Below are 25,012 nucleotides of genomic sequence, written 5' to 3'. Positions count from 1 at the left end.
TTCACTGTACCCCAAGACCAACTCCTTAAGGCTTTCCTGGAGAAATTTGAGGCTGCAGATGTCACCCATCACTATACTGTACCCCAAAGTGTAAAACATGACATTTCCTGTTCCCACTAGGTGGCGCTGTCCTTGATGTCAAATATGGCAGTTGAAATATGTTCAGGGGTGGAGCCTTATCATATGTTTGCTCTTTGGTCCAGATCGGAACATGTATGACAGAATGAGAGGCAATAAGATTTTCATGGCGAGTCATCGAAATTCGCCATGGCGCCACGGCCTCATAGTATTGTGAAAACTCAAAAGCTCCGCAATTTAACATGGCACAAGGGTGTAGTTGACACTGTCCAAATTTGAAGTTCATAGGACCAAATCCCAAGGAGGAGTTCGTTAAAGTACAAGGCATGGAAACGGTAAAATCAGAGCCAAAATGTCACCTTCAATCCAAAATGGCGGACTTCCTGTTGGGTTTAGGACATTGCCATAATAGACTTTTTTGTTCGACTCTGAACGTTATATAGGTGTACCGACTTTCAAACTTGTAGGCCATACCCATACCGGGGGCTCGCGTTTTTCATTTTTCTAGGTGGCGCTACTGAGCTAATTTTCCCTGGCCATGTCTGAGAACATTAAAATACGTAAATTTTCACCAGACCTGACGCGTGTGCAAAATTTCATGAGTTTTCGAGCATGTTTAGGCCCTCAAACGGCCAATTCATTTGCCGAAATAATAATAATAATAATAATAATAATAATAATAATAATTAAAGCTGCAAGCAGCGTTATGAGGGCCCTCGCACCCCCGGCACGTCGAGCCACGCCCAACACCTCAAACCGGCACGTCCGATGTGATGTCACATTGATGGAATTCATGCTTTTAATCACCAGCTAACATTTCATCTTATTCAACCAGGATTATAGTCATGCCACTAGGTGGCGCTCTAACCATTATTGACAAATAGCATAACAAACATTTCCAAGCTCGAGTCTCATCACACCTGCGACCTTTGGGAGAGATTGGACATTGTGTTTTTTAGTGACAGCAGATTACTGCTTTTTGCGAGTGATTGAAACTCTACGTGCCGCCATGACCACCCCGTTTCCCTGAACGGAAAAAGCTTCGCAATTTAACATCACAAAGGTCTTTAGATTCTACACACTGAAGAATGCTTCAATATGATGAAATCCCTTGGAGGAGTTCGTCAAAGTATGAGGCCTGAAAAGGGGGGAAAATGTCATCAAAATTACACATTAATTTTAAAATGGCTGACTTCCTGTTGGATTTGGGATATTGCTCCAAGAGACTTTTTTGTACATCTTGATATCTTACACAAGCTTACCAAGTGTCAGACTCATAGATGAAACACAGAGCAGGGGCTGATGTTTTGAAATATTGTAGGGGGCGCTGTGGAGCCATTTTGCGCTATTCAAGGAAAATGGTTACATAACAACAATGCCTTCATCCATTTGGAGGTGTGTGCCAAATTTCAAGCCTCTATAAACTTTCCAAGCCCCTCAAAAGCCACTTCATCTTTCATGGTGAACCGCGTTGCCACCAGGGTGCGCCGTTCAGTTTAAAGTCACAATTTTTGCACTGAAGCATCACGAGGGACTGATGTTGATATTCACCGCTTTTGAGGTGGCCACGATCAACCTGTGAAAATCAGTACAACAAAATTAAAGCCATGACATTTCCTGTTGCCATTAGGTGGCGCTGTCCGTATTTCCGACAATGGGCACATCAATCTGTTCAGGGCGGGTCTGCCATCATGCCTGTAAAGTCTGGTACTGATCAGACTGGATTTCATTGAGTTATACTAATTTGTTTATTCATGGCGTGACATCAAAGTTCGCCATGCTGCTGGGGTCACACCCTTTTGCGAAAAGTCACAGTTTTCACTGTAACCCAAGACCAACTCCTTAAGGCTTTCCTGGAGAAATTTGAGGCTGCAGATGTCACCCATCACTATACTGTACCCCAAAGTGTAAAACATGACATTTCCTGTTCCCACTAGGTGGCGCTGTCCTTGATGTCAAATATGGCAGTTGAAATATGTTCAGGGGTGGAGCCTTATCATATGTGTGCTCTTTGGTCCAGATCGGAACATGTATGACAAAATGAGAGGCAATAAGATTTTCATGGCGAGTCATCGAAATTCGCCATGGCGCCACGGCCTCATAGTATTGTGAAAACTAAAAAGCTCCGCAATTTAACATGGCACAAGGGTGTAGTTGGCACTGACCAAATATGAAGGTTATGAAATCAAACCCCAAGGAGGAGTTCGTCAAAGTTCGAGGCATGGAAATGGTAAAATCAGAGCCAAAATGTCACCTTCAATCCAAAATGGCGGACTTCCTGTTGGGTTTAGGACATTGCCATAATAGACTTTTTTGTTCGACTCTGAACATTATATAGGTGTACCGACTTTCAAACATGTAGGTCATACCCATACCGGGGGCTCGCGTTTTTCATTTCTCTAGGTGGCGCTACTGAGCTAATTTTCCCTGGCCATGTCTGAGAACATTAAAATACGTAAATTTTCACCAGACCTGACGCGTGTGCAAAATTTCATGAGTTTTCGAGCATGTTTAGGCCCTCAAACGGCCAATTCATTTGCCGAAATAATAATAATAATTAAAGCTGCAAGCAGCGTTATGAGGGCCCTCGCACCCCATCGCGTCGAGCTACGCCCAACACCTACAACCAGCACCTCCGATCTGATGTCACATTGATGAAATTCATGCATTCAACCACCAGCTAACATTTCATCTCATTCAATCATGATTATAGTCGTCCCACTAGGTGGCGCTCTAACCATTACTGACAAATGGCATAACAAACATTTCCGAGCTCGAGTCTCATCACGCCTGCGACCTTTGGGACATATTGGACATTTTGATTTTGAGTGACAGCAGATTACTGCTTTTTGGCGAGTGACTGAAACTCCACATGCCGCCATGACCACCCCGTTTCCCTGAACGTAAAAACCTTCGCAATTTAACATCACAAAGGTCTTTAGATTCCACACACTGGAGATTGGTTCAATATGATGAAATCCCTTGGAGGAGTTCGTCAAAGAACGGTGCCTGGAAAGAGGGGAAAATGTCACAAAAATTACACATTAATTTTAAAATGGCTGACTTCCTGTTAGATTTGGGATATTGCTCCAAGAGACTTTTTTGTACATCTTCATATCTCCTATAAGCTTACCAGGTTTCAGACTCATACATACAACACAGAGCTGGGGCTGATGTTTTGAAATTTTGTAGGGGGCGCTGTGGAGCCATTTTGCGCTATTCAATGAAAATGATCACATAACAACAAAGCCTTAAGCACAATGGAGGTGTGGGCCAAATTTCAAGCCTCTATAAACTTTCCAAGCCCCTCAAAAGCCACTACATTTTTCATGGTGAACAGCGTTGCCACCAGGGTGCGCCGTTCAGTTTAAAGTCACAATTTTTGCACTAAAGCATCATCAAGGACTGATGGTGATATTCACCGCTTTTGAGGTGGCCACTATGAACCTGTGAAAATCAGTACAACAAAGTGTAAGACATGACATTTCCTGTTCCCACTAGGTGGCGCTCTTCATATTCCTGACAATGGGCACATCAATCTGTTCAGGGCGGGTGTGACATCATGCCTGTAAAGTCTGGTACTAATCAGACTGGATTTCATGGAGTTATACTAATTTGTTTCTTCATGGCGAGATATCAAAGTTCGCCATGCTGCTGAGGTCACACCCTTTCGTGAAAAGCCACAGTTTTCACTGTACCCCAAGACCAACTCCTTACGCCTTTCCTGGAGAAATTTGAGGCTGCAGATGTCACCCATCACTATACTGTACCCCAAAGTGTAAAACATGACATTTCCTGTTCCCACTAGGTGGCGCTGTCCTTGATGTCAAATATGGCAGTTGAAATATGTTCAGGGCTGGAGCCTTATCATATGTCTTCACTTTGGTCAAGGTCAGAAAATGTATGACAAAATGAGAGGCAATAAGATTTTCATGGCGAGTCATCAAAATTCGCCGTGGCGCCACGGCCTCATGGTATTGTGAAAACTCAAAAGCTCCGCAATTTAACATGGCCCAAGGGTGTAGTTGGCACTGACCAAATATGAAGGTTATGAAATCAAACCCCAAGGAGGAGTTCGTTAAAGTTCGAGGCATGGAAACGGTAAAATCAGAGCCAAAATGTCACGTTCAATCCAAAATGGCGGACTTCCTGTTGGGTTTAGGACATTGCCATAATAGACTTTTTTGTTCGACTCTGAACGTTATATAGGTGTACCGACTTTCAAACATGTAGGTCATACCCATATCGGGGGCTCGCGTTTTTCATTTTTCTAGGTGGCGCTACTGAGCTAATTTTCCCTGGCCATGTCTGAGAACATTAAAATACGTAAATTTTCACCAGACCTGACGCGTGTGCAAAATTTCATGAGTTTTCGAGCATGTTTAGGCCCTCAAACGGCCAATTCATTTGCCGAAATAATAATAATAATAATAATAATAATTAAAGCTGCAAGCAGCGTTACGAGGGCCCTCGCACCCCCGGCGCGTCGAGCCACGCCCAACACCTAAAACCAGCACGTCCGATCTGATGTCACATTGATGGAATTCATGCATTTAACCACCAGCTAACATTTCAACTCATTCATTCATGATTAGTTAGTCGTTCCACTAGGTGGCGCTCTAACCATTATGTACAAATGGCATAACAAACATTTCCGAGCTCGAGTCTCATCACACCTGAGACGTTTGGGAGAGATTGGACATTGTGTTTTTGAGTGACAGCAGATTACTGCTTTTTGGCGAGTGATTCAAACTCTAAGTGCCGCCATAACCACCCCGTTTCCCTGGACGTAAAAAGCTTCGCAATTTAACATCACAAAGGTCTTTAGATTCCACACACTGGAGATTGGTTCAATATGATGAAATCCCTTGGAGGAGTTCGTCAAAGAACGGTGCCTGGAAAGAGGGGAAAATGTCACAAAAATTACACATTAATTTTAAAATGGCTGACTTCCTGTTAGATTTGGGATATTGCTCCAAGAGACTTTTTTGTACATCTTGATATCTCCTATAAGCTTACCAGGTTTCAGACTCATACATAAAACACAGAGCTGGGGCTGATGTTTTGAAATTTTGTAGGGGGCGCTGTGGAGCCATTTTGCGCTATTCAATGAAAATGATCACATAACAACAAAGCCTTAAGCACAATGGAGGTGTGCGCCAAATTTCAAGCCTCTATAAACTTTCCAAGCCCCTCAAAAGCCACTTCATTTTTCACGGTGAACAGCGTTGCCACCAGGGTGCGCCGTTCAGTTTAAAGTCACAATTTTTGCACTAAAGCATCATCAAGGACTGATGGTGATATTCACCGCTTTTGAGGTGGCCACTATGAACCTGTGAAAATCAGTACAACAAAGTGTAAGACATGACATTTCCTGTTCCCACTAGGTGGCGCTCTTCATATTCCTGACAATGGGCACATCAATCTGTTCAGGGCGGGTGTGACATCATGCCTGTAAAGTCTGGTACTAATCAGACTGGATTTCATGGAGTTATACTAATTTGTTTCTTCATGGCGTGATATCAAAGTTCGCCATGCTGCTGAGGTCACACCCTTTCGTGAAAAGCCACAGTTTTCACTGTACCCCAAGACCAACTCCTTAAGGCTTTCCTGGAGAAATTTGAGGCTGCAGATGTCACCCATCACTATACTGTACCCCAAAGTGTAAAACATGACATTTCCTGTTCCCACTAGGTGGCGCTGTCCTTGATGTCAAATATGGCAGTTGAAATATGTTCAGGGGTGGAGCCTTATCATATGTGTTCACTTTGGTCAAGGTCAGAAAATGTATGACAAAATGAGAGGCAATAAGATTTTCATGGCGAGTCATCGAAATTCGCCGTGGCGCCACGGCCTCATGGTATTGTGAAAACTCAAAAGCTCCGCAATTTAACATGGCACAAGGGTGTAGTTGGCACTGACCAAATATGAAGGTTATGAAATCAAACCCCAAGGAGGAGTTCGTTAAAGTTCGAGGCATGGAAACGGTAAAATCAGAGCCAAAATGTCACCTTCAATCCAAAATGGCGGACTTCCTGTTGGGTTTAGGACATTGCCATAATAGACTTTTTTGTTCGACTCTGAACGTTATATAGGTGTACCGACTTTCAAACGTGTAGGTCATACCCATACCGGGGGCTCGCGTTTTTCATTTTTCTAGGTGGCGCTACTGAGCTAATTTTCCCTGGCCATGTCTGGGAACATTAAAATACGTAAATTTTCACCAGACCTGACGCGTGTGCAAAATTTCATGAGTTTTCGAGCATGTTTAGGCCCTCAAACGGCCAATTCATTTGCCGAAATAATAATAATAATAATAATAATTAAAGCTGCAAGCAGCGTTATGAGGGCCCTCGCACCCCCAGCACGTCGAGCCACGCCCAACACCTAAAACCAGCAGGTCCGATCTGATGTCACATTGATGGAATTCATGCATTTAACCACCAGCTAACATTTCAACTCATTCATTCATGATTTGTTAGTCGTTCCACTAGGTGGCGCTCTAACCCTTATGCACAAATGGCATAACAAACATTTCCGAGCTCGAGTCTCATCACGCCTGCGACCTTTGGGAGAGATTGGACTTTGTGTCTTTGAGTGACAGCATATTACTGCTTTTTGGCGAGTGATTGAAACTCCACGTGCCGCCATGACCACCCCGTTTCCTTGAACGTAAAAAGCTTCGCAATTTAACATCACAAAGGTCTTTAGATTCCACACACTGGAGAATGGTTCAATATGATGAAATCCCTTGGAGGAGTTCGTCAAAGTATGAAGCCTGAAAAGAGGGGAAAATGTCGCCAAAATTGCACATTAATTTTAAAATGGCTGACTTCCTGTTGGATTTTGGATATTGCTCCAAGAGACTTTTTTGTACATCTTGATATCTCCTATAAGCTTACCAGGTTTCAGACTCATACATAAAACACAGAGCTGGGGCTGTGGTTTTGAAATTTTGAAGGGGGCGCTGTGGAGCCATTTCGCGCTATTCAATGAAAATGATCACATGACAACAAAGCCTTCATCCATTTGGAGGGGTGTGCTAAATTTAAAGCCTCTATATACTTTCCAAGCCCCTCAAAAGCCACTTCATCTTTCATGGTGAACAGCGTTGCCACCAGGGTGCGCCGTTCAGTTTAAAGTCACAATTTTTGCACTGAAGCATCACGAGGGACTGATGTTGATATTCACCGCTTTTGAGGTGGCCACGATGAACCTGTGAAAATCAGTACAACAAAATTAAAGCCATGACATTTCCTGTTGCCACTAGGTGGCGCTGCACGTATTCCCGACAATGGGCACATCAATCTGTTCAGGGCGGGTCTGACATCATGCCTGTAAAGTCTGGTACTGAACAGACTGGATTTCATTGAGTTAAACTAATTTGTTTCTTCATGGCGTGACATTAAAGTTCGCCATGCTGCTGGGGTCACACCCTTTTGCGAAAACTCACAGTTTTCACTGTAACCCAAGACCAACTCCTTAAGGCTTTCCTGGAGAAATTTGAGGCTGCAGGTGTCACCCATCACTATACTGTACCCCAAAGTGTAAAACATGACATTTCCTGTTCCCACTAGGTGGCGCTGTCCCTGGTGTCAAATATGGCAGTTGAAATATGTTCAGGGGTGGAGCCTTATCATATGTGTTCACTTTGGTCAAGGTCAGAAAATGTATGACAAAATGAGAGGCAATAAGATTTTCATGGCGAGTCATCGAAATTCGCCATGGCGCCACGGCCTCATAGTATTGTGAAAACTCAAAAGCTCCGCAATTTAACATGGCACAAGGGTGTAGTTGACACTGTCCAAAGATGAAGCTTATACAACCAAATCCCAAGGAGGAGTTCGTTAAAGTACAAGGCATGGAAATGGCAAAATTAGAGCCAAAATGTCACCTTCAATCCAAAATGGCGGACTTCCTGTTGGGTTTAGGACATTGCCATAATAGACTTTTTTGTTCAACTCTGAACGTTATATAGGTGTACCGACTTTCAAACTTGTAGGCCATACCCATACCGGGGGCTCGCGTTTTTCATTTTTGTAGGTGGCGCTACTGAGCTAATTTTCCCTGGCCATGTCTGAGAACATTAAAATACATAAATTTTCACCAGACCTGACGCGTGTGCAAAATTTCATGAGTTTTCGAGCATGTTTAGGCCCTCAAACGGCCAATTCATTTGCCGAAATAATAATAATAATAATAATAATAATTAAAGCTGCAAGCAGCGTTATGAGGGCCCTCGCACCCCCGGCGTGTCGAGCCACGCCCAACACCTAAAACCAGCACATCCGATGTGATGTCACATTGATGGAATTCATGCATTTAACCACCAGCTAACATTTCAACTCATTCATTCATGATTTGTTAGTCGTTCCACTAGGTGGCGCTCTAACCCTTATGCACAAATGGCATAACAAACATTTCCGAGCTCGAGTCTCATCACGCCTGCGACCTTTGGGAGAGATTGGACTTTGTGTCTTTGAGTGACAGCAGATTACTGCTTTTTGGCGAGTGATTGAAACTCCACGTGCCGCCATGACCACCCCGTTTCCTTGAACGTAAAAAGCTTCGCAATTTAACATCACAAAGGTCTTTAGATTCCACACACTGGAGAATGGTTCAATATGATGAAATCCCTTGGAGGAGTTCGTCAAAGTATGAAGCCTGAAAAGAGGGGAAAATGTCGCCAAAATTGCACATTAATTTTAAAATGGCTGACTTCCTGTTGGATTTTGGATATTGCTCCAAGAGACTTTTTTGTACATCTTGATATCTCCTATAAGCTTACCAGGTTTCAGACTCATACATAAAACACAGAGCTGGGGCTGTGGTTTTGAAATTTTGTAGGGGGCGCTGTGGAGCCATTTCGCGCTATTCAATAAAAATGATCACATGACAACAAAGCCTTCATCCATTTGGAGGGGTGTGCTAAATTTAAAGCCTCTATATACTTTCCAAGCCCCTCAAAAGCCACTTCATCTTTCATGGTGGACCGCGTTGCCACCAGGGTGCGCCGTTCAGTTTAAAGTCACAATTTTTGCACTGAAGCATCACGAGGGACTGATGTTGATATTCACCGCTTTTGAGGTGGCCACGATGAACCTGTGAAAATCAGTACAACAAAATTAAAGCCATGACATTTCCTGTTGCCACTAGGTGGCGCTGTACGTATTCCCGACAATGGGCACATCAATCTGTTCAGGGCAGGTCTGACATCATGCCTGTAAAGTCTGGTACTGAACAGACTGGATTTCATTGAGTTATACTAATTTGTTTCTTCATGGCGTGACATTAAAGTTCGCCATGCTGCTGGGGTCACACCCTTTTGCGAAAAGTCACAGTTTTCACTGTAACCCAAGACCAACTCCTTAAGGCTTTCCTGGAGAAATTTGAGGCTGCAGGTGTCACCCATCACAATACTGTACCCCAAAGTGTAAAACATGACATTTCCTGTTCCCACTAGGTGGCGCTGTCCCTGGTGTCAAATATGGCAGTTGAAATATGTTCAGGGGTGGAGCCTTATCATATGTGTTCACTTTGGTCAAGGTCAGAAAATGTATGACAAAATGAGAGGCAATAAGATTTTCATGGCGAGTCATCGAAATTCGCCATGGCGCCACGGCCTCATAGTATTGTGAAAACTCAAAAGCTCCGCAATTTAACATGGCCCAGGTGTGTAGTTGACACTGACCAAAGATGAAGCTTATACAACCAAATCCCAAGGAGGAGTTCGCAAAAGTTCGAGGCATGGAAATGGCAAAATTAGAGCCAAAATGTCACCTTCTCTTCCAAATGGCGGACTTCCTGTTGGGTTTGCATCAATGGGCCCACAGACTTTTTTGTTCGACTCGGCATGATACACATGTGTGCCAAATTTCATACATGTAGCTGAAACGATGTGGTCGTAGGGCTGCATTTAACAAGGCATAGGTGGCGCTGTAGAGCCATTTCCCAGTGCTCATATGTAAAACCATTAAAATACAAAATTTTTCACCAGACCTGGCATGTGTGCAAAATTTCATGAGTTTTCGAGCATGTTTAGGCCCTCAAACGGCCAATTCATTTGCCGAAATAATAATAATAATAATAATAAACAGAGCAATTACAATAGGGCCTTCGCACTGTCAGTGCTCGGGCCCTAATAATAAACAGAGCAATTACAATAGGGCCTTCGCACTATCAGTGCTCGGGCCCTAATAATAAACAGAGCAATTACAATAGGGCCTTCGCACTGTCAGTGCTCGGGCCCTAATAAACAGAGCAATTACAATAGGGCCTTCGCACTGTCAGTGCTCGGGCCCTAATAATAATAATAATAAACAGAGCAATTACAATAGGGCCTTCGCACTGTCAGTGCTCGGGCCCTAATAATAATAAACAGAGCAATTACAATAGGGCCTTCGCACTATCAGTGCTCGGGCCCTAATAATAATAATAATAATAATAATAATAAACAGAGCAATTACAATAGGGCCTTCGCACTATCAGTGCTCGGGCCCTAATAAGAAACGGAGCAGATACAATAGGGCCTTCGCACTCTCAGTGCTCGGGCCCTAATAAGAAACGGAGCAGATACAATAGGGCCTTCGCACTCTCAGTGCTCGGGCCCTAATAAGAAACGGAGCAGATACAATAGGGCCTTCGCACTCTCGGTGCTCGGGCCCTAATAATAATAATAATAAACAGAGCAATTACAATAGGGCCTTCGCACTATCAGTGCTCGGGCCCTAATAAACAGAGCAATTACAATAGGGCCTTCGCACTATCAGTGCTCGGGCCCTAATAATAATAATAAACAGAGCAATTACAATAGGGCCTTCGCACTATCAGTGCTCGGGCCCTAATAATAAGAAACGGAGCAGATACAATAGGGCCTTCGCACTCTCGGTGCTCGGGCCCTAATAATAATAATAATAATAATAATAAACAGAGCAATTACAATAGGGCCTTCGCACTGTCAGTGCTCAGGCCCTAATAATAAACAGAGCAATTACAATAGGGCCTTCGCACTGTCAGTGCTCGGGCCCTAATAAAAAACAGAGCAGATACAATAGGGCCTTCGCACTGTCAGTGCTCGGGCCCTAATAAGAAACGGAGCAGATACAATAGGGCCTTCGCACTCTCGGTGCTCGGGCCCTAATAATAAGAAACGGAGCAGATACAATAGGGCCTTCGCACTATCAGTGCTCGGGCCCTAATAATAATAATAATAAGAAACGGAGCAGATACAATAGGGCCTTCGCACTCTCGGTGCTCGGGCCCTAAAAAAAAGGGCCTGGGCGATGAGGGGAAGTAACAAAAAGTGTCCAGGTCAGAAAAAGGAGCAATACATTCAGGAACAGAGTTTTTAAAATCTTCCAAAAAGCATTAGCTCACATATCAAACTCAAATAATTAGCCTGACTTGTAGAACACCACCTATCAAAAAGTTTTCTCTTCTCTCTTGCAAAGTCAAGGAAAGATTGACCCCGTGTCAACTCTAATCCTCGAAAATACTATAGGGTTCATGTACAAGTTCAAAGGCTTTGAGGACAGCACTTAAGCTTTTTATAAACTAAAAAGTCCTCCATAGATATACCAGAACAAACTTCCTGAGCCTTACCTGTCAACTTACATAGCAACATCACACACCACATGTCTTGAGGCCATTGCAGTGCAGTCGCTATGCGTTCAAATGCATTGAAGAAACGATCAACGCGCGTCTCACAGAAAACAGGAACAAGGTGAATATTATTGCCTACAAACGAGCTCCTAGACACCTGCTCACCAACAGGTGTAGGCCCAGTACTCGTCACCTCCAGCTGATGCAACTTTAACGCCATTTCAGCCTGAAGACAACCGCCACACCCCCTACGCCAACTCTCTCACAGGCTAGCCAACAATTAAACAGATTAATAGTTAATTAAACAACTGGGCTCGAGGCGACTTGAAAGGCAAAGCTTCAGCAACCGGAGCCCTGAATTGCCTACCCCCAACAGGGAACTTATCCCTGCCCAGGATTACTCCAAAAACAAGAAAAGGCAAATAATAAAAGAGTGCACGAAGGAAGAACTTAAAAAGCTCAGGTGGACACTCACCTAACTAAACTGGGAAGGTTTATTTCTACTCTTCTCAAAAGGCAACACGACCGTTACATAAAAGCAGAAAAAAACCAAACACCACTAATATCAAACTCCCTTTTCAGATCCCGGACCAGCACCCACTAGTTATGTTCCCTTAAAAAGGGGTCCAGGCGATGAGGGGAAGTAACAAAAAGTGTTCTGGTCAAAAAAAGGAGACAGAGGCAAAATGGCTAAATTGAAGTTTTATTACAGTTTCTATTAATAACTCAACTAAAACAGACGGCCAAGCCGCTATCACCATTTGAAGAAACAAACCAAAACTCAGACGTTGGTCAGTACTACTGAAAAATAAATCAAAGTAAAGGGTTAGTCACCAAATACTAGTGATGTGACGTTCTGTATCGAGGCTTCGAAGCTTGTGTCCAGTAATGGAGGGGGCGTTTCCGCGATGCGCGTATCGAGGCTTGCTTCATTTATGGGAGGAGCTGAAAATGATGACGTCCGAAGCCTCGCTGCCCGGCTGTACCACGTGACTGGTTCATGAAGTGGTTCGAACTTTGCCGCGAGCTATGACAGTCATATAAAGCCCTCAGACTTCATTCAAAATGTGGGTGTTTGATGGAGAGTTGCAGTTAGTGAGAGTTTGGAGACAGTTTGGAGGTTTAGGAGAGTGAGGAGAGAAAGTCAGGAGAGAATGGAGCCAGCTAAGAAGAGGAGGATGTCCTCCCCTGTGTGGGAACATTTTGATCTTATTCCTCCCAACAAGGTATGTAAATTTCTACAGAAGATGTATTTTCATAATACTGATGGTGCAATACAATTTATGTTAAGCTGTCTTTACTTTTGTACAAGGTGAAGTGTTTGCTATGTGCCAGGGAGCTGGGATATAACAACACCTCATCCATGCTTAGGCACTACAGAGCTTTGCATGAGAATAAGGGGAACACCGATTGTGGAGCAAGACCAGGTGAGCCATCAAATGCCATGATAATATAGCATGCAGTAATGTTACTAAATGATATAACAATATTATACAACTGTAATAAGTTACGTGTGTGATATTTATATTTGTGCTTTGTTTTTGTTGTCTTTCCTCAGGAGAACAATCTCAAATAGATGAAGACCTGGTTAGCATGGTGATTGAGGACTCCCAGCCATTTAGCATTGTGGAGGACAAAGGATTTAAAAGATTTGTTAAATCGTTAAATCCTAGCTATGTTCTCCCCACTAAAAAGGCCATAAAAGCAGTGAAAATTTAGTTTTTACAGAATAAAATGTGGGCAGGACTGAGGCTCAAAGCCTCAGTGTGTAGCTGTCTATACCTCAACGTTACAAAAGCACAACCACTGTCCACACCCCAACCACACCTCACATCACAGTAAATGATCATTTTCCATACTGCCAGTATAAATATACACAGTATACTGCCATCACTACAATATACATGTGTTACACACTCTTTTTGTTGTTGACATTTACAGGCTGTGTGCAAAAGGCCACACTCTTCAAATTCATGCCAACTAATATTTTTACGTCCAGTAGGTGTCCTACTAGAGCAAATGAAGCTTCAAGAAGCTTTGCGCTGGGATGAACCAATTGGATGAAAAGCTTCAGTGCTTCATGAAGCTTCATCTACCCATCACTACCAAATACGCTCCTCTCCACCGAGCAGGCACAAACAGTCACAAAACACAGCTCACTAGCGGCAAAGACCAACATGGCTCTCTGGCACCAGAGCTCACCTTTCTCTGACCTTAAATACTTTTAATTGCTGATGGGAGTCAGCTGTAGAAAAGAAAAAGGGTGGCACCTAGGACAGGAGAGATGGTAGGACGCCCTAACCCACACAGGCAACTTCAGGAAGAGGCTCTGCTAGGGCCGTAACAATGGCCAACTTTGTATGTCCTTTGGTGGAACATTGTCTTTTTCAGTGCAGCTACAGAGTAAAACTAAAAAAACACAGATATTACCAGTTTGTGAAAACGTGTTTTTCACTGTTGAGAATCCATCTGTTGTTATATGAGTAGACTGATGCAGATCACAGTTACATACAAGACACAGATGTAGCTGCAATGTGATTAAAGCTGACAGAAAATATTTTTGACCTGAGGCTACACTTTCAACTTTCCTCGTTTGGTTAATTCCTTTGACTCTAATGAAGGAGAGATTGTCAGCAGGATCATATTGATGAAGAGGGGGGCTACTATTTTCAGCTGTATCTTATTGAATCTGTTGGATGAACACACATGGAAGGCCTGCAAAGGATGCTGTCTAGGGAAAAATATGAATAGGCAGATGTACAGGAAGAAACATAGTGTGAGATGAACATGTACATGTCGGCTCATGCACAATCAGACTAATAACACAGCAGAAGCACACTGAGCTTTAATTTCCATGTAATTGGATATAGGCCTCTCCTGCAGATTAAGTTTACAGTAATTAGTCTTTTCATGTAGAGGGAACACAGCCAGTGTCTCTACATTGCATTATTAAGCCTTAGGCTTATTAACATACACAAAGGCTAGGTGTTATTAGGAAAAATCTGCAGTTTCCTCTCACACCACAGATATGTGGTATGTGTGGGGGGATTAAAATGGCTGTTGTCAAAGAATTAAAAGGTCGACAATAGCAGCTGGTTTTCTTCAGGTCAGAGCTGTTCTCTGTCATTGAAAGTGTTAAGATAAGCTTGTGGCTATTACAGCCCAGGACTGCATCTTGCCTGTCTGACCACCTTATCTCCTTCTGCTATAATAACCCAGCTACACCATCGGGCTCTGGACATGGATAAGAGTGTCAGTATACAAGCATGTGTGTGTGTTAGGATTCAACTGAGACACAACTGAGAATGTGGCTCTTTTTTTCTACTACTAACAAATGTGATTTCGACCATGTCAACCTTGTTTGTAGGGGCAGTTTAACATGCAGAATTTTGGGCATGGGAATCAGACCTCTCTTCAGGTACTGCTCAGAAAAATAACATTTGAACCAAAAATGATCTTATCAACAAAAATAGAGATGCACTGTACAATTTTTAATTACCAGAAGTGTAGAATGACCACTCGGTAGCTTTCTTTATAATGCTGCTTTATTGGACGTGCTCAGCATCAGTTGTAACAACACAACAACATTTACGACAGCTAGGAATAAACTGCCACTAGGCAGGCATCGTCAAGGTGATTCCTAAAATGCTATTATCTTAAAAAAAAAAAAAAACCTCCTGCTTCTCTGCTCTCCAGGAGTTCACTCTGCAGGTGGGGGAGAGCTATAAGAGAGGTGTAGAATGAACTTAACCTGGGTGTCTATTGTGTTTTCTGGGAGTTGATTGGATGATGGGGTGGGCACAGTTTCCTCTGCAGTCTGGTCCGGATGGGCCTGGGCCCCCTGGCCTTGGTGGTTTCCAGAGGGCGGGGGTGCCTACTGGGGTCAGCAGGTGAGCTGGCCCCAACGAGGGGCTAGGAGTAAAAAGTAAAAACGTGGAAGGGCTTGGAGTAAAAACAACCACCAGTGGAAACTGCAGTGCTAATGGCTGAAAATGAAGGAAGAGGATAGGGGCAAGGGATGTTCTCACACAGTGTGAGACAATGAAAGGTAGGAGTGTAGAGGTGAGGGTAGGGAGTACGATCGGTAAAGGGAGACCCCTGGTTGGTATCATAGTATGTTATCATCAGAAGTTGGTCAGGAGAGCAGAATTATTAGGCAAAATGAGTATTTTGTCCACATCATCCTCTTCATGCATGTTGTCTTACTCCAAGCTGTATAGGCTCAAAAGCCTACTACCAATTAAGCATATTAGGTGATGTGCATCTCTGTAATGAGAAGGGGTGTGGTCTAATGACATCAACACCCTATATCAGGTGTGCATAATTATTAGGCAACCTCCTTTCCTTTGGCAAAATGGGTCAAAAGAAGGACTTGACAGGCTCAGAAAAGTCAAAAATAGTGAGATAGCGATAGGTGAGATAGAGTGAGATAGGTGTTGCAGAGGGATGCAGCAGTCTCAAAATTGCAATGCTTCTGAAGCGTGATCATCGAACAATCAAGCGTTTCATTCAAAATAATCAACAGGGTCGCAAGAAGCATGTGGAAAAACCAAGGCGCAAAATAACTGCCCATGAACTGAGAAAAGTCAAGCGTGCAGCTGCCAAGATGCCACTTGCCACCAGTTTGGCCATATTTCAGAGCTGCAACATCACTGGAGTGCCCAAATGCACAAGGTGTGCAATACTCAGAGACATGGCCAAGGTAAGAAAGGCTGAAAGACGACTACCACTGAACAAGACACACAAGCTGAAACGTCAAGACTGGGCCAAGAAATATCTCAAGACTGGTTTTTCTAAGGTTTTATGGACTGATGAAATGAGAGTGAGTCTTGATGGGCCAGATGGATGGGCCCGTGGCTGGATTGGTAAAGGGCAGAGAGCTCCAGTCAGACTCAGACGCCAGCAAGGTGGAGGTGGAGTACTGGTTTGGGCTGGTATCATCAAAGATGAGCTTGTGGGGCCTTTTCGGGTTGAGGATGGAGTCAAGCTCAACTCCCAGTCCTATTGCCAGTTTCTGGAAGACACCTTCTTCAAGCAGTGGTACAGGAAGAAGTCTGCATCCTTCAAGAAAAACATGATTTTCATGCAGGACACGCATCCAAGTACTCCACAGCGTGGCTGGCAAGAAAGGGTATAAAAGAAGAAAAACTAATGACATGGCCTCCTTGTTCACCTGATCTGAACCCCATTGAGAACCTGTGGTCCATCATCAAATGTGAGATTTACAAGGAGGGAAAACAGTACACCTCTCTGAACAGTGTCTGGGAGGCTGTGGTTGCTGCTGCACGCAATGTTGATGGTGAACAGATCAAAACACCGACAGAATCCATGGATGGCAGGCTTTTGAGTGTCCTTGCAAAGAAAGGTGGCTATATTGGTCGCTGATTTGTTTTTGTTTTGTTTTTGAATGTCAGAAATGTATATTTGTGAATGTGGAGATGTTATATTGGTTTCACTGGTAAAAATAAATAATTGAAATGGGTATATATTTGTTTTTTGTTAAGTTGCCTAATAATTATGCACAGTAATAGTCACCTGCAGTCAGATTTACTTTCACTGGAGATCTGCACCGACTCCGTTATGTTTAGTGTGTGGAGAAAAGCTCTCAAACAGCGCCATTATGAATGAAATGCTGGGCCCTGACACGGTTAAAGAAATAGCCAAAGTCCCGCTCTCAGATAACACAATTGCCAGACGTATTGATGACATGTCTGCAGACATCGAAAGTGTGGTTTTGGAGAAGATATGCTTCAGTGGGAAGTTTGCATAGCAACTCGATGAGTCTACGGACATTAGATGACATTCCCCACTCTTGGCCAATGTGCGTTTTGTGGATGGAGACTCCATCAGAGAAAACTTTCTATTTTGCAAGGCACTGCCAGAAAAAAACAACAAGAGAAGAAATTTTTCGGGTTACATCCGAATATCTTGAACAAGGAGGACTTAAGTGGGAAAACTGCACGAGTGTCTGCACTGATGGAGTAGCAGCCATGGTCGGGCGCACCAAAGGTTTCGTTAGCAGAGTGAAAGCGATACACCCAGATGTTATTGTTACGCACTGTTTTCTGCACCCTGAGGCGCTTGTTGCCAAAACTTTACCAGCAGACCTAGCTCCTGTGTTGGATGATGTTGTGCGCATGGTAAAAACATCTGAAAAGAAAACTGAAAACAGAAAGAGATGTTGAGGAAGAGCTTCGTGTATGCCTTTATTCAATTCCTGCCAGAATATCATCTTTGTGTTCATCTAGACAGGCCCAGGTTTCACACTGAGTGAGTATAAACAAACTGAGAGACTAACTTGCCATTATATGTACTGTATTAGGCTACAATGTGTCATTTTGGAGCAAGTTTGGTTGGTGGTGTGCCACAGGATATTTTTAATCTATAAAATGTGCCGCGACTCAAAAAAGGTTGAAAAACACTGCTCTAAACTGTGAGTGAAGTTTTAAGATACCCCATTTTTCTGTCACAAACTATACTTATTGTTTTAGCTGAGAATGTAAGTGGCATAGTCTTCACATGTCTGGTCAGGTTGTCAAAATAGAACATGTTTGCAAAAGTGCTCCGATGTTTTCGGAGATGTCACTAGCTCCGCTAACAGTCAGCTGACAGAGTGCAGCAAGCTCACAGCCCTGGTGTTCCAGGTTAACTGATTGTTTTAGTTTAACAGATTTGATTTCATAGATTTGTTTACACATTCAACTCTGTGTTCCACATGTTGCACCCGCTGATTCTCATTTTCACTGAACTTTCTGTCTCTTTCTGTTAGTGTGTCAGCATGCAGTTTGCTGAGGACCTCAGCAAAAAAGGTCGCCATCCTCTTCGTCTCCTACAAATCCATACAAGCATCAATATTATCTCAAGATGACAATGGAATTATTTTCCTCATGGCACCACCGATCAATTCAAGGGACCCTCAGTTTACTTGCATACATCCTGCTCACCTGTCTGCTGTTTAACACCTGCTGCTGATTCAGGAAACACGCCCACGTGCATCGTTTGCAGTGGTGCTGAAACCCAGGCTTGGGGCACGAGAGACCCGACCAGACTCTTGCACTTTTCAGTACATTTCTTTATTGCAGCTGTCGACTTACATACGCAGCTGCAGCTTTTCGGCTGCAGCCTACACACATCAGCAACAACAACAGGAACTAGTTCATTCTGTTTTAAGGCAGCAAGGCGTGATTGGTTATGCTGCTCAGGTGCGTCTCCCTCCCCCGCAGCCGCGCCGCAGACCACACCCCGCCACAGCTCTGCAGTCAAAAACAAGCTCACTGCAGCCACTAAGAGTGAATAGTATTAAACTCTCACTAGATTATATATTTTTCATCTCTGTTCACAAGTTTCTGGATTTCCTTTTTTTTTCTATATAAGACTAAGACTGAACTTTATTTTTCCATGTTTGAAAATGTTCACATTCTGTTTAACTTGTTGCTTTTTTGAAGAAGTGGTGCAGACTAATGAAGCAGTCTAGTGACAAAAGTTACAAAAATTATACAATATACTTTTTATGTTTGTACAATATACTGTCATGTTAGTACAATATACCTTTCACGTTTGAACAATATAATATTTATATTGTACGAACGTGATAATTATGTATATTGTAATAACGTGATAGTATATTGTACAAACATTAAAAGTATATTGTTAGACCAATATACTTTTCATGTTATAACGTGATATAGCTCTATTTTTCTTTTGCCTGGGTGGCAGCTCTACGCTTCCGTATCCGAGGCTTTTCAATGTGGCCTCACAAACTTATCACGACTACAACCATGAAAAGAGTTGGATGGACATTGCTGCTCAATCACAGCTGCCTGGTCAATGTTTTTCATTAGTAATTTAGCAAAGTTGATGGTGTGTGTGTGTGTGTCTGTGTGAGTAAAAGACAGAGAGAGGGAGAGCAAGGGACAGATTTTGTATGATAAGCTTCATGTTATGGACGCACAGTTTGAGCACTCAGGTCGCATCAGAGCATCAGGCCCTGCATTGTGACCATTGACTGTAGAAAACATGGACGACGCGACCCCGCCTCCTACCATTGTGCAAAAATGAAGCCAAAATATCCCGCTTGTGGAGGCTGCTATCTTGCAAATTTGGAGCCAGAGTCTGCGCAGTAGTGACTTGAGGTGGAGCGACTGTGTAACGCTCCTGCCCACGCACCCGCTGGACGTGACCGCAAACACGCCCCCCTACACTTTTTATGTAGCCCGGCGACTCGGGTTTTTTTGCTGGTTTACCGCGACTGACGACCCGTTTAATTAAGGTAAATACAACCATGTCACTGTTATAAAAAAGACACACAGCTTATCATCTTATAGTTCTAAAATCACTCTGTTGTTAATTCGTTAGTTAGATTAGCCGCTAGCATACGCACTGTGTTGGAGGCTTGTTGCTAGCTAGTTAGCGATGCTACACACCTGCTACTCTTAATAGTCTTCAACACTTATGTTTTTTTATCCATTTTTAGACAGCGATGAGAGCACACTCTACCCAGGCCCAGACTTACTGTTAATATCAAAAAATATAATGCTGTCCTTTGAGATTTAACATAAGACTTTGAGTGTAATGGATCTGAAACTGTTTAAATCTTCAGAGCCCTCTACAGCCTGGTAACATGGAAACTTTAAAAACATCAGCAGAACGTTGCAGTAGCGTAGTCTAATTTGTTCTTTTCATTTAATAATAGAGTCCATATTATATCAACAGCTACATTCACCCTGGAGAGAAACTAGTGAGGGAGACCATCAGGACCAAGCTGGGTTTCCTGGGTCCAGATGTTTGGAGAAACTTCTTCCCTTTCTTTCATCACAGCTGTCCTGTGCCAGAAGTTCTGTTGACCCACTGAGAGAGGCATCATTTACGAAACACCAGGAACACTGAAGCTCATTGCATTGATCAAGCAGGACTCCTGATCTTCACCAGCAGCTCCCTCACAGGGAAATCTTCAGCACTCCTCCGTAGGCCCGCCCCAGGAGATGGATAAATGCAGCATTTCATGAACACTGTGATGGAGACCTTTGGTTTGTGTAATGTTATAAATACTCAGATACTCCCCAGAGGCTCTGGACTTTTACATAAAGATATTATATTCAGTCCTGTAGAAAGTTATATATTTAAAAATATGTGATCCTCTCTGATTACTCTAGTATGAATAACTCTGAATCACTTTATGGTAAATAACACACTATGTGTAAAAAAACTGTGAAAAAATTCCAGATGACAAGTTTGTAGTTCAACATACAAGTGACGACCTTTAACCTTCATCAGGTTTTATTTAATTGTGTCAGAGAAAATCTCACGTGCTCTTCATGCAGCTGAGTACATCAAGTGTTTGAAACGGAAGCTGTGCAGGTCTGAGATACAAACTGAGGTCCTGTTAATGCTGATATATAGTGACACAGTTACATGAGTTAATAATTCTTTTGTTTTTTTGTCTTTAACTTTATCAATAAAGCTGCAGCTTTCACTACAGCACATGTGGTACTTTAACCTTTGTACTGTTTTCATCAGTTCATTTTGCAGTTAACATGTGAACATGTTGGATGATCTGTCTGCTGTCACTCGGTGGGGCTGAGGTCTGAATCTGAGGGCAGCTCCTGTATTCACAAAGACAACAGAACCATCAAACTCAGATATAAATTTTATCCCTCAATATTGAAATAAAGCTGATTCTTCTGTCCTCACACACTCAGGATCTGAAATTCTTCTCTTGCATTTTTTTCAGTATTACAGTACACTACAGTACTTTAATCCATAGTTCCTGATTAATGAGGAGTTACTGAAGTACAAGCTTTTTAAAAAATTGTTACTGTCTTTACAGATGTGGCAAGAGACTGAAAACATGCTGTTGTTTGCACATATTTAATATTCAGCTCTGCACAGGAGCTGCAGCAGGGTGCAGCCTGTTGCTTTTACAGTATATACTTGTAATAAAAGTACAGTAACAGTAATTAGTGACTGAGCAGCCTGGGGCGTTTCTCTTGATTTCTTTAGTAAATTCATTCACCTGCACAGCTAAACGAACCCTGACAGCCGAGTGCTCATTTTAGCTAGCTAGGTCTCAGGAGCTAGCTAAGGACGGTAGTTACGGATTAGCTTGCAAACACGTTTAACTTACCGAAAAAGTGCAGCGGGCCTCGGTCCTTCTGTCAGGTAGTCCAGTTTACTGAAGAACACCTCAGGCTGTCAGGTTAAAACACACGGTCGTGTTTTCGTAGCGCAAACGCTGGCCCTCCTCTCAGAGCCTACGTTCTATCTGCTATTCGCGAACAGAGATGCGCAAGTTTCTCCGTGACTGCAGCTGTCAGTCAAAGCTGTTATGATGACGTTTCACCCCAATTTAACATCACCGCGGTAGGAATTAGAATCAAACTTATGGGAAAGGAGACCCCTTGGACATAAATCAGCGTGATGAGAACTATTGATAACAAAAGAAAGAATTTTGGAAAAAAATTATCTGAGGAGAATGCGACAGACTGGCGACCTGTCCAGGGTGTACCCCGCCTTTCGCCCTATGACAGCTGGGATAGGCTCCAGCACCCCCTGCGACCCTGAAAAGGATAAGCGGAAGCGAATGGATGGATGGATGGATGGATGGAGAATTAATTTATTTTAGTCTGACCCCAGTCCCATCCGCTAACATGGAGGAGGTGGGGTTTATGACCTATACTGCAGCCAGACACCAGGGGCCGATAGAGACGTTTTGGCTTCATTTTTGGGGAGCCTTCGCGTCGTCCATGTTTTCTACAGTCAATGATTGTGACTTATGAACTTCTAACCCCTGAGATTCAATTGTACAGTTTGAGCAGGAGCGGAATAACGTGACTGAAAAAAATCGTATAGTGTTTGCCCAGCTTAATGCAGACTGTTTAAACTAAACAAGCTGCTGTTTCACATAATAAACCCTGTCACCCGCAGTATTGCCTTCTGTTTTAACAGTTAAAGCAGTAGAGATGAGCTGTTTGCATGTGCGTTGAACTCTAGTGTCATTAACCAGGCTAGCTGTTAGCTTATAGCCAGTGTTGGGGAGTAACGGAATACATGTACCGCCGTTACGTATTTAGAATACAAAATATGAGTAACTGTATTCCGTTACAGTTACCGTTTAAAAAGGTGGTATTCAGAATACAGTTACTTTGTTGAAATAAATGGATTACACTGCGGTACTTTCCTGTTTCATTTTGTCGCGGGTCAGGACTGTTTGGGTTTTGTTTGACAGCTACGTTCTTTCGTTCCAGGCGGCAGCGTTACGGTTGCCATGGTTACAGGGCGACGCTCTCTCTCTCTTTCTGCGACTGTGTGTTTCCTGGGTGAGAGAGCGCCTTTTCGTTGTTGTTGTTGTTGTGCTAAGCTAACAGGCAGAATGCTACAAGCATAGCTCTTAAGAATGTAGCATCATGGGCAGTATAGTCCGTGTTGCAGGGAGAATGGACTGCCATACACGTTATGTGTCTGTGAGCGCGAGGAGGGAGAAAAAGGCGAGTGGAAAGGTACGAGTTGTCGTCGAGGAAAAACGGGAGCTGGAAGCATGTAAATATAATAATAACCACTGCAGCCAAGAAGAGTGCCTGACGAGCCCAGTTGTAAGTAAGCTATTAAGACTCGACTGTACACCGTGTTCGTGTTTTCCTCCGAAAACAATAAGTTCCGTTGGAGCAGTCTTTCAACGCCTCTCTCTGTCTCTCGCAAGAAAAATTGACCCACACAACAAAGTAAAGCTATTTTTCGGCTATGAGCCGACAGGGACCCCGCCGTATTAGTCAGAGGTCCCTTTACTACAGTTCGGAGTCGCGGACCTTCAGTAATAGTAATAAATCACACAGCAATAGTACATTCACGTTGTTGTAAAAAGCACGATAATATATTAAGTAATCCAAAGTATTCAGAATACGTTACTCTCATTGAGTAACGTAACGGAATACGTTACAGAATACATTTTGGGGCATGTATTCTGTATTCTGTAACGGAATACATTTTAAAAGTAACCTTCCCAACACTGCTTATAGCTCACGCTAGCTAACCAGCGAGCAGTAAACAGGACAGCTGCACAAAACAAACTTATCTCACTACAACGTAGCGCCAAAAATATGACTCGCAGCTCGAGCTCGACACAGCTTCTGTAACATAAGACTGACATCCAGCTAACCACAGCTAAAAAGATATTTAGAGAAAACTTAGCATTTCCTCAGGTTACACGAGTTGAGTTGTTTCACGCTGAAAAGTTGGTTTGTTTTCGCTCTCACTGAAGACACCGACACTGAAGACATAACTGTTCTTTTGTACTGCTTTTAAGCGAAACATTCTTTGTATGTGAGGAAAATGCTGTTCATCCTCTTCAGCTCTAGCGTAGACTCTGCCATGTTTTCATGTTTCTTCTTTCCGTGTGTCCGCTACTTTGAAACGCTTGGGCCGCTCTGCCCGCCCGAGTTTCAAACTGGTCATGTGACTGCATGGCCACATCTCATTGGTAAAAACGTTACCGGAAACTCCACTGGCGGCATGTTACCTAATGTGTTAAACTAATTTTTTTTTTTTAAAGTAACGAGTCGAATTTTGCAAATGTAGCGGAGTAAAAGTACCGTTTCTTCTTCACAAATGTACTCAAGTAAAAGTAAAAAGTATCGTGCAAAAAAGGTGTAACGGAGTAAATGTAACTCGTTACTACCCACCTCTGCCAATTTCTAAGAAAAAAGATAATGTATACAACTATAGTAACTAGAGAGGGATACATTTAATGAGCCATACCTGTTAGGAGGTGGTGGGTAGGTGTATTGTTGTTGTTTGGTTTTTATTTTCCTTTTTGGCATAGGTAGGCGAGGCGGGGCTTGATGGCATTCCGGCACACCTGCGGCGCATCGGATGTCATCAGTGAGCGCTTTTATGGAGCTGAGTCACGGACGTCTGGTGTCGGAGTATTGTCGCTGTCACAAGTGGTAACGTGTTAGTGCAAGCTGAATCTGCTGATTCCACGCTATTGAGCTGCATGTTTTTAGGATCCATCAGAGAGATACTCCCTACAGCTTATGACAAAATTTGATCCGATTTGATTGATGGCCCTAATCATGACCTTTTGACCTCCCCCCTCCCCCCCGGAAGTGTGTAATTTGATCCCCTAAGCGTGTCGAATTGCATCCTGAGAAGGGAGGGGCAAACCCCCGGTGCATCCGGAGAAGGGAGGGGGGAAACCCCCGGAAGCGCGCCACCTGTTGCGCCACCTGTTGCGCCACCTGTTGTTGGAAAAAAAGAAAAAAGTTTTTAGAGGCAGGGAGGGTCTGCGGCAGGGGAGGGGAATAAAAGCAGAGAGGAGGCCGTCACAATTTCTAAGCAC

General features: G+C 43.2%; 1 protein-coding gene across 1 annotated transcript; it reads left to right on the top strand.

The window, feature by feature from the left end:
• The first annotated feature begins 12,786 nt into the window (after nucleotides 1-12,786).
• Nucleotides 12,787-13,398, top strand: LOC146658440 (uncharacterized). Its single transcript, XM_085424136.1, has 3 exons — nucleotides 12,787-12,905; nucleotides 12,992-13,106; nucleotides 13,238-13,398. Exons 1-3 carry the CDS (start codon nucleotides 12,834-12,836, stop codon nucleotides 13,396-13,398), a joined length of 348 nt encoding a protein of 115 aa, XP_085280262.1. The 5' UTR covers nucleotides 12,787-12,833.
• Nucleotides 13,399-25,012: the final 11,614 nt, after the last annotated feature.

This window comes from Rhamphochromis longiceps, linkage group LG11, assembly GCF_057381845.1.
Source record: "Rhamphochromis longiceps isolate RC_006_pf linkage group LG11, R_longiceps_female_GT1.1, whole genome shotgun sequence".
NCBI lineage: Eukaryota > Metazoa > Chordata > Actinopteri > Cichliformes > Cichlidae > Rhamphochromis > Rhamphochromis longiceps.
This window is presented reverse-complemented; position numbering and strand designations above follow the sequence as displayed.